The sequence below is a fragment of the Solanum tuberosum genome, unplaced genomic scaffold (genome assembly GCF_000226075.1).
Source record: "Solanum tuberosum cultivar DM 1-3 516 R44 unplaced genomic scaffold, SolTub_3.0 scf00683, whole genome shotgun sequence".
Taxonomy (NCBI): Eukaryota; Viridiplantae; Streptophyta; class Magnoliopsida; order Solanales; family Solanaceae; genus Solanum; species Solanum tuberosum.
In genome coordinates, this window is record NW_006239602.1 from 176,437 (window position 1) to 187,147 (window position 10,711).

A 10,711-nucleotide genomic window follows, 5' to 3' on the forward strand; every position below is an offset into this window, starting at 1 on the left:
GGCAACGTGAGGTAAAATGTTGTATCACTAGCTTCCTATATCACAGCAAGGTATAGGATGGTCCTTGGGCAACGTGATGTAAAGCGTTGTATCACCACTTAGTTCCATAGTGGTGGTTATCGGTTAGAAAAACTCCCACAGTAGAAAGTGCATGGTTCCTCGAGGAGTTCTGCTTAGTGTGGATGGGGGTATGGGACTTCATTCATAAGAAGTGAGATAGTTCCTAAATGTTGTAGCCTCCCAATTATAGATGTGGCGCGCTTCACACCGATAACTAGGACTCTACAGACACGGCTTCATAGACTCCCTAGGACTCTTGAACTCTGTGCTCTGATACCAAGTTTGTCACGCCCCGAGCCTACACCCTGGGGGGACCGGCACCCGGAGACCATTGCTGGCCCCAGGCGAACCCTTGGCCTGGCTTTCTTAACTCAACGGAAACTTAACTCAACAGCACAACTCAATGTAATGAAAGGTTATAAAACAACCAACAGATGCATAACATGCCAAAAGGCAGCTCGAGTCTCAAAATAGAATATTTACATATATACATAGATAAGAGACTCAATACTAACTGACTGTCTGTCTATGAAGCCTCTAACATACTGAGATGGATGTTGGGACAGACCCTGCAACATCCTAACAAAATAAAACTAGAAACACAAAATAACAGAGTCCTCTGGAAAGCAAGGAGGCTCACCACTGACTCTAGAGTGCTTAACTGGATCAACGGCGTGCAGGATGCTGATCCGGGGTACCTGTGTCTGCATCGTCATAAGATGCAGGCATCAGTACATTTAATGTACGAGTATGCGAGCTGGAAAGCTAAACCACAACTTAAGCTTGAAAAGAGTACAAGAGAACACTTACCTTGGCTCTGTTCAACTCATGAATAACTGAACTCAATATATAAAGCAATAAGACACATGCAATATATAAATCTTGTAAGACTCTTAAAACATGACGTAAAAAAAATCATATTTATAATATCATGAAAATACCATGCTTCCTCTCAAGGTCTACTTGTGCAATGTATGAATGAAGTCCCATACCCCATCCACACTAAGCAGAACCCTCAAGGAACCAAGCTCTTTTTACTGTGGGAGCTTCTCTAACCGACAAACCACCACTATGAATCTAAGTGGTGATACAACGTTTTACCTCACGTTGCCTGAGGACCATCCTATACCTGGTTTTGATATAGGAAGCTAACTTTACTAAGTGGATCCACTAGCTTAACTTTACGGGTTCATCTAAAAAGTATGACCCGTTAACTCCCATGTTGGCTACATGGTTCTTATGGAGAGTTGAGTTTAATATGAACTCGTATCCCTAATTAGGTGCTCAAGACTACTCCCAAAAATACTTTAGCTCATAAGTGTTTTAAACACATCTTTCTTTAGTTGAGATAATTACTCAAAATCTAGCCCAAAGGCTCACTTGGAATCGATGTTCCTTTTTCTTGAAAACTAGCACAAAGGCTCTTTTGGAAACATAGTTCCTTTCTTACTCAAATGTAAAAACATTTAGAAACTTCTTTGGGAATACATAGTTCCCTAATAACTTTTGAGAAATGAACTCAACTTTAAACTCTTGACTCAACTGAAACTTGAGACCTCTTACTTAGCTTAAAACTCTAAGCTCTTTGCTTGACTTGAAACTTGAGTCTAAAAATGAAGTTAAAACGTTCAATAAAGACTCTTGAACAACCTTGAAGACTTGCTTGACTTACTTCTTAACCCTTGAACTTAACTCTTAACTTCACTTGACTTCTAACTTCACTTGACTTGGAAGCTAACTCTCCTTGAATTGGATTTATGGATTCAAGGTGTTTGATCACATGTTACGGATGAGTTCGGGAGGTTTAAACGTACATTAGAGTGTTGGAAACAACCACAAAACATAGGTACAATACCAAGGAACATGCATGGGAAGGTATGAAATGAAAGGGAACACTTGGTGTCCTTGGCGCTCTGCGCCTTGCAGAGCGCCAGCCCCAAACTACAGAGGGGGCCTGTTGGCGCTTTGAGAGGCGCGCCGCCCCAAGGGGGAAACTTCAGAATCCCTTTTGGGGTGCGCTGGCAGGCGCGACGCGCCAGCCCTCTTGCCCAGAAACTCAACTTTTCTCCCTTGTTTTGCCAACTCTAAACCACCCTTCCTTCAAGGGTTTCAGCCCCAAACATTTAGGATCATCAAATCCCTCAACATCCAAGAGATTTAACTCAAAACCACAACAAAAAACATGCCCAAAACAACAAGGTACTTCAACAATACCAACAACAACACAACCAATCTTTTCTCAAAATAAAAGGAGTTTGATGTGTGGGGGAAAGGATCAACCCAACACTAACTACTCACATACCTAGTAGGGATCACCCCCAACGATTTCCACGACGATCTTTGACGGAAACTCCTTGATCTCCTCTTCTTCTTCTCTTCTTTCTCTTCTTTCTCTCTTCTTCTCTTCTTCACTCAAGAACCCTAACTCTAACTCTTATAAAATGGGACAAAAATGATCCAAAATCAGCCTAACACAACAATATAACCTCAAAAGAAATGATTTGAGAAAAGACCAAAATGTCCTTAAATTTCCAGACGGATCCCCTGCCAACTGCCCAACTTTCAAAGGGTATAACTCGCTCATCCGAACTCGGAATCGAGCAAACTCAGTGGCGTTGGAAAGATCATTCCACGAACTATGCAACCATAATTGGAACTACTCCTAACTCATCCTGATCTAGAAGTTATGATTGCTCAAAGTTGGCCAAAAACTCACCTTTTTCCATACTTAACAAATTTCCAGATTTTTAAATCTTCCCAAAAAGGACTATTTCCAATTCTAAGCCTCTTCGCAATTATTTCAAATCGCTGGATGTTACAGTTTAGCTTTCCAACTCGCATACTCATACATTCAATGTACTGATGCCAGTTGGCCTGCATCTTATGATGATGCAGACACAGGTACCCAGGACCAGCATCCGGTACGCCGTTGATCCATCTAAGTACTCTAGAGTCAGTGTTGAGCCTCTTTGCATTCCGGAGGATTCGGTCATTTTGTTCTCTTAGTTTTGTTTTATTAGGATGTTGTGGGGTCTGTCCCAACATTCATCTCAGTATTTTAGAGGCTTCATAGACAGTCAGTCAGTTAGCTTTGAGTCTCTCATCTTTGTATATATGTAAATATTCTATTTTGAGACTCGAGTTGCCTTTTTGGCCAGATTTTATTAGTTAGGTTGTTTTATAACCTTGCATTGCATTGAGTTATTCCGCTGAGTTAAGAAAGCCTGGCCAAGGGTTCGCTTGGGGGCCAGCAATGGTCTTCGAGTGCCGGCCACGTCCAGGGTGTAGGCTCGGGGCGTGACACACCATACCAAAGTTTACAACTTGACAGATTTGACAAGAACATAAAGGTGTGATTTGTGGTCCTGTTAATGTGTAAGACATATATGTAAAAGAAAAGTCTTAGCTTTAGATATTTTTATGCAATTTTAATGGCCTTAAATAAGGAAGTCGACACACAAATATTTACTCTCCCATCACATTTTATGTGGTACTTTTTCAAGATTCAAACAAGTCAATCTATATCTGTAAATTTTCCATAGATCTTTTGAACATTTTGAATTTTCAATTGTTGTGACATATAGTACTTTTTATGTAGTTTACAAATATATAAATTTCATTTCAAAAAAATTGAAGATTTCATGTGGAAATTCTCAATCAAATTTAAACTGTTTGACTGTCGAAAAACTAAAAGTGTCACATAAATTGCATATAGTATTAAATTTGATAGACATGGTCCCATCTCCCATGGGAGTGTTATTTCCATTGAATAATTGAGTTTGTAATTATTTACAACTCCATTCCAATTTCCAACATCTTACTTCATTTCAAAAAATATAGATTCATTGCTTACTCATAATACTCTATGGCTGAAGCTTTCCTTCAAGTTCTGTTAGACAATCTGACTTGTTTCATCCAAGGGGAACTTGGATTGATTCTTGGTTTTAAGGATGAGTTCGAAAAGCTTCAAAGCACGTTTACTACAATCCAAGCTGTGCTAGAAGATGCTCAGAAGAAGCAATTGAAGGACAAGGCAATAGAAAATTGGTTGCAGAAACTCAATGCTGCTGCATATGAAGCTGATGACATCTTGAACGAATGTAAAACTGAGGCACCAATTAGACAGAAGAAGAATAAATATGGGTGTTATCATCCAAATGTTATCACTTTCCGTCACAAGATTGGGAAAAGGATGAAAAAGAATATGGAGAAACTAGATGCAATTGCAGCGGAACGAATTAAGTTTCACTTGGATGAAAAGACTATTGAGAGACAAGTTGCTACACGCCAAACAGGTGCTCATCTTTAAATATTTTTCTAAAAAACAGCTTTATATCATCAAATTCATGTGTGTTTTTGGGATTTTGTCTAATCTAAATGTTCGTCTCAAGTCTAAGTAGATAAGTGGATCCAGATTTAGATTTATTCCATTTATTCTGATATACTGTTCAAAATCGATTATCTAAATCTGTTTAGTGATGTTTTTAACATATATATATAACCTCAGATAAATCCATAGCTTACTCATAGGCCCCCAAGTCTAAATGACAGGATAAAGCCAGAGTTGTTTTAGATCTTATAAATTAACAATGATAATAATGTGAATTCAAAAAAGTGCATTTTTTTAATTTGAAATATGTCTCTGCTGCTTCTCAAGCTTATCATTGTCTTTTAATTGTGCAAAATTCTTCTTTGTTTTTTCTGCTGACTCCTACCGAGCTTGGACCAGGTTTTGTTTTAAATGAACCACAAGTTTATGGAAGAGACAAAGAAATGGATGAGATAGTGAAAATCCTGATAAATAATGTTAGCGATGCCCAAACACTTTCAGTCCTCCCAATACTTGGTATGGGGGACTAGGAAAGACGACACTTGCCCAAATGGTCTTCAATGATCAGAGAGTAATTGAGCATTTCCATCCCAAAATATGGATTTGTGTCTCGGAAGATTTTAATGAGAAGAGGTTGATAAAGGAAATTGTAGAATCTATTGAAGAAAAGTCACTTGGTGACATGGACTTGGCTCCACTTCAAAAGAAGCTTCGGGACTTGCTGAATGGAAAAAAATATTTGCTTGTATTAGATGATGTTTGGAATGAAGATCAAGATAAGTGGGCTAAGTTAAGACAAGTCTTGAAGGTTGGAGCAAGTGGTGCTTCTATTCTAACCACTACTCGTCTTGAAAAGGTTGGATCAATCATGGGAACTTTGCAACCATATGAATTGTCAAATTTGTCTCAAGAAGATTGTTGGTTGTTGTTCATGCAACGTGCATTTGGGCACCAAGAAGAAATAAATCATAATCTTGTGGCTATCGGAAAGGAGATTGTGAAAAAATGTGGTGGTGTGCCTCTAGCAGCTAAAACTCTTGGAGGTATTTTGCACTTCAAGAGAGAAGAAGAGATAGTGAGATTTGGAAATTGCCTCAAGAAGAAAGTTCTATTCTGCCTGCCCTGAGACTTAGTTACCATCATCTTCCATTTGATTTGAGACAATGCTTTGCATATTGTGCAGTATTCCCAAAGGATACCAAAATGGAAAAGCAAAATCTAATCTCTCTCTGGATGGCACACGGTTTTCATTTATCGAAAGGAAACTTGGAGCTAGAGGATGTAGGTAATGAAGTATGGAATGAATTATACTTGAGGTCTTTCTTCCAAGAGATTGAAGTTAAATCTGGTAAAACTTATTTCAAGATGCATGATCTCATCCATGATCTGGCTACATCTCTGTTTACGACAAGCGCATCAAGCAACAATATCCCTGAAATAAATGTTAAAGGTTACCCACATATGATGTCGATTGGTTTAGCAAAAGTGGTGTCTTCTTACTCTCCTTATCACTTGCAAAAGTTTGTCTCGTTGAGGGGCTTAATCTAAGTAAATTAAGACTTAAGCATTTACCGTCTTCCATTGGAGATCTAGTATATTTAAGATACTTGAACCTGTCTTGCAATGACATGCGCAGTCTTCCAAAGCAGTTATGCAAGCTTCAAAATCTGCAGACTCTTGATCTACATAATTGCGAGTCACTTTGTTGTTTGCCAAAGAAACAAGTAAACTTGGTAGTCTCCGAAATCTTTTACTTGATAGTTGCTATGGATTGACTTGTATGCCACCAAGGATGGGATCTTTGACATGCCTTAAGACTCTTAGTTGCTTTGCAGTGGGAAGGAAGAAAAGTTGTCAACTTGGTGAATTACGAAACCTGAGTCTCTACGGCTCAATTGAAATCACGCATCTTGAGAGATTGAAGAATGATATGGATGCAAAAGAAGCCAATTTATCTGCAAAAGAAAATCTGCATTCTTTAAGCATGAGATGGGATGAGATGAACGTCCACATAGATATGAATCAGAAGAAGTTGAAGTGATTGATGTCCTCAAACCACACTCCAATCTGACTTGTTTAACAATCAATGGCTTCAGAGGAATCCGTCTCCCAGACTGGTTGAATCACTCAGTTTTGAAAAATGTTGTCTCTATTGAAATCATCTAGTCTAAAAAGTCTATGTTTATGGAGTGGGTCTGCGGAAGTGGAGTATGTTGATTCTGGATTCCCTACAAGAAGAAGGTTTCCATCTCTGAGAAAACTTATTACAGTCAAATTTGATAATCTGAAAGGATTGCTGAAAAAAGGAAGGAGAAGAGCAATTCCCTGTGCTTGAAGAGATGGAGATTCACTGGTGCCCTATGTTTGTTTTTCCGACCCTTTCTTCTGTCAAGAAATTGGTAGCTTCTGGGAACAAGTCATATGCAATAGGTTTCAGTTCGCTATCTAATCTCAGGGCTCTTACTTCCCTCCACATTCGCTATAACGAAGAAGATACTTCGCTCCCAGAAGAGATGTTCAAAAGCCTAGCAAATCTCAAATACTTGAAATTCTTTTTCTGCAATCTCAAAGAGCTGCCTACCAGCCTGGCTAGTCTTAAAGCTTTGAAGCATCTGGATATTATTGGGTGTGACGCACTAGAGAGTCTCCCCGAGGAAGGGGTGAAAGGTTTAACTTCACTCACACAGTTATCCATAACATACTGTGAAATGCTAAAATGTTTACCGCAGGGATTGTAGCACCTAACAGCCCTCACAAATTTATCAGTTAGTGAATGTCCAACACTGGCCAAGCGATGTGAGAAGGGAATAGGAGAAGACTGGTACAAAATTGCTCACATTCCTGATGTGTTTATCAGTTAAGTCTTATTCCTAATTAGATGTAATTTTCTGATTTTCTTTTGGAATCAAATCAACTATTTGTATTATACTTGATTTTTCTTGGGTCTGTAACAATAAGTATTTGAAATTTTTCATAGTAAGATTCAGAATTAGTCTTATAGCTAACTCTATCTTCTCATAGTTTAATAACGTCAATATGATATTTATATTACATTATTACTTATGTTGTGATTTATCAACAAGATTTTGACAGTTTATTAAAGAATTTCAAGTTTTTATTGTTTGCACAAGTAACCAGCCAGAAATTAAATTTTGAGATAAAAGTGATTTGTGTATCATGGCTTAAGTCGGAATTTCAAATTTTTTTCTCAATTAATTATATATATGGCATTTTGTAAAAATTGGTTAGTGTGGATTTTGATTTTATTCAATAGTGTCTTGTATTTATTAAAATACTAGTTCTGGACACGTGCTTCACACGTGAGTCTCCTAAAACATTATATACATAATACGATATAAGTTATGTCAAAATCACATTGTAATAAGTATCACAAACTATTCAACAAAAAAATACAATTTGAAACAGATGAACTATCAACCTATTCAAATAACTCATCCTCTATTGTATGTCAAATGATTAGACATTCGATGAACAACACGACATGATTGGGTGATTACAATATTAAGTTACATTTTTATGTTATTAGGCCCAAACATGTGATATATTAGTATGAGAAAAATGAATATACAAAAAATGATTAAGTGACTCTGATTTTACTGCAGAAGGAAAATTTCTATATACATAATACTTTGTAGTTATCCTTTATTATTTCATCCACTGACGGGTGAGGATTAGGAATATTCTTGATGTTAATTTATATAACAATTTAACATTTTTTTTAAAATTATATAAGATTTTAATATAAATTCATCATTAATACTAATTGATAACTGAAGGAAATCAAAAGGTTTGTCATCAATAGGATTTGATTGAATCACATACATCCTCTATTAATATTTATGTTATCCATCACACGGGAACTTGATCGTGTGTCGTTTGATCCTTGAAGTAATTGTTGAAGAATCAATCTTTTCTCTTCGATTGATTATACATGTTCTCTCTATTGTTCAAATGTAACATTATCCCTTGATTTTTAAATTTATATTATGGAAATTGTTTTGGAATGATGATTGAAAATGAAGCTTAACAAATTTAGCATCTATTATTTCTATTTCTATTATATAGAAGAGCCATGAGAAGGACGACCAATGGCATTTTAGTAATTTTAACATCATTTAAGGGCAAAATAATAATTCTATAATTAATGGTCAAAATAAAAATTTAGAAGAATCCATACATGTAACTTTTGTTATGGGCCCATAAGGATATTATTGTAATTTTGTTATAATGAAGAGTTTCTATTAGTTAACTTCTTACAAACAATAATAAATGCTAAGCTTATTTTGACATATTTTAGAAAGAAAATTTTTAACTAATTAAAATAAAATGTGTTTGAATAGTTAATATTTTGTTCCTAGAAATACTTTAAAGGATTATTGCGTAAACATATTTTTAAAATTATGTTACATAATATGACCACTAAATTCATATTTTGATTATTAAAATAGTCTTTAAAATGATGTACCAATACTTTTTAATTAATTTGAAGAAAATGTCAAATTTTGTGTCTAAAAGAATGAACTGTGTTTGACTATCAAGAAATTAATAATTTGATAATGTATTCATCGAAAGATTAAAAAATATAAAATTTTCATTTCTATATTTTCTTAATATCAAATATGATAAACTATTTAATAGAGAAAATTTGACAAGGAAAACATTTAACATTCAAATTCTAATGAATATTAAAATTCAAACTAAAGAAAAATGAGTAGTTAAAAAATAAAGAAGAACAACAAAAGAAAATGTCAATAGAAAAAAGACTTTGTTGAAAAATATAGAGGATAAAAAAACTAAAAAATAAATAAATTAGAAAAAAACAACCCGAAAAAAAAGTATATTGTTTATTTTGTGGGGGTAAGATTTAGAGTTTTCTTTATGACATGATATTACGAGTGTAGTATCAAAAAAAATTAATTAATGTAATTTAGAATATAACATTACGATAATTGTTATTGTATATAGAAATAAAGTTTCTTTAATGATTATTTTTATTGTTGTGGAGTTAAAAATTATTTTTTTTAATAAATACTTTCAATATTTAGAATATAACATTATGATAATTGTTATTGTATATAGAAATAAAGTTGCTTTCTTGATTGTTTTTATTGTTGTGAAGTTAGAAATCAATTTTTTATGTATTTCTATTTATCGAAGACAATAATAAAATGTATCACAAAATTCATTGACAAAGCCAATTACAAAAACAATCTACTTAAGTTGAAGCAATAGAGATTTGAAAGACTTTAAATCAATCTATACGAAATGATATATCAATGATTAGTATTTTATCAGATGCAAAGCTTATGGTGAAAATATTACAAAACGAAGATAATAACATTGTGGAAAATAGATACCACTTGCGAATATATATGAAGATCGATGAACTTTTTCAAAGATATCAACATTTTATATATTCCTCGAACACTAAATGTTTTAACTCATAATCTAACGCAATTCTCTATTTCCTTGATGCATAGAATTTTTTAGAATTCAGCTTACTCAATTTAGGTTGTAAACGATACATTTATATCCTATGACCATTTGAACTAGATTATAAAGTAATATATTGAAGTTTACTAAAGAAAAAAATAGTATAAAGTACAAAAATCTCATATCTTTGGAGGCTAATTACATCATATTCGGGAAGTTTCCTCAATTACAAAAATCTCAAATTTTTCATTGCTCTTGAATACATTTCTTGGTTGTCCAATACAGTACAAATGACATATTACTTCGGGGGAGGGATGTATTCGAGAGGGGATATGTATGTATCCGAGAGGGAATAGATGCATCCGAGAGGAAATATGGATGTATCAGAGAGAGGATTATAATATCTTAAGAGCCATGAGAGGACGACCAATGTCATTTTAGTAATTTTAACATCATTTAAGGGAAAAATAATAATTGTATAGTTAATGGTGAAAATGAAAATCTAGAAGAATCCATACATGTCTTTACTTTTGTTATGGGCCCATAAAGATATTTTTGTAATTGTGTTAAAATGAAGAGTTTCTGTCATGCCCCGAGCCTACACCCTGGACGTGGCCGGCACTGGAAGACCATTGATGGCCCCCAAGTGAACCCTTGGCCTGGCTTTCTTAACTCAGCGGAAACCTAACTCAACAGAATAACTTAATGCCATGCAAAGACATAAAACAACTTAACTGATGAAATCTGGCCCAAAAGGGCAACTCGAGTCTCAAAATAGAATATTTACATATATACATAGATGAGAGACTCAATACTAACTGACTGACTGTCTATGAAGCCTCTACAATACTGAGATGGATGTTGGGA

The 10,711-nt window shown here is 34.9% G+C and overlaps 1 protein-coding gene and 2 pseudogenes across 2 annotated transcripts; all 3 read left to right on the forward strand.

Moving 5' to 3' along the window:
- LOC102592673 (disease resistance protein RGA2-like) overlaps positions 1-7,364 on the forward strand; it is a 37,029-nt pseudogene extending 29,665 nt beyond the window's left edge.
- On the forward strand, positions 3,867-6,557 carry LOC102593005 (disease resistance protein RGA2-like; annotated as a pseudogene). Its single transcript, XR_001472387.1, has 2 exons — positions 3,867-4,355; positions 4,790-6,557. The product of XR_001472387.1 is annotated as a disease resistance protein RGA2-like (transcript).
- On the forward strand, positions 6,559-7,364 carry LOC107058879 (putative disease resistance protein RGA1). The gene has a single exon (XM_015305106.1). It carries the CDS (start codon positions 6,730-6,732, stop codon positions 7,126-7,128), a length of 399 nt encoding a protein of 132 aa, XP_015160592.1. The 5' UTR covers positions 6,559-6,729; the 3' UTR covers positions 7,129-7,364.
- Positions 7,365-10,711: the final 3,347 nt, after the last annotated feature.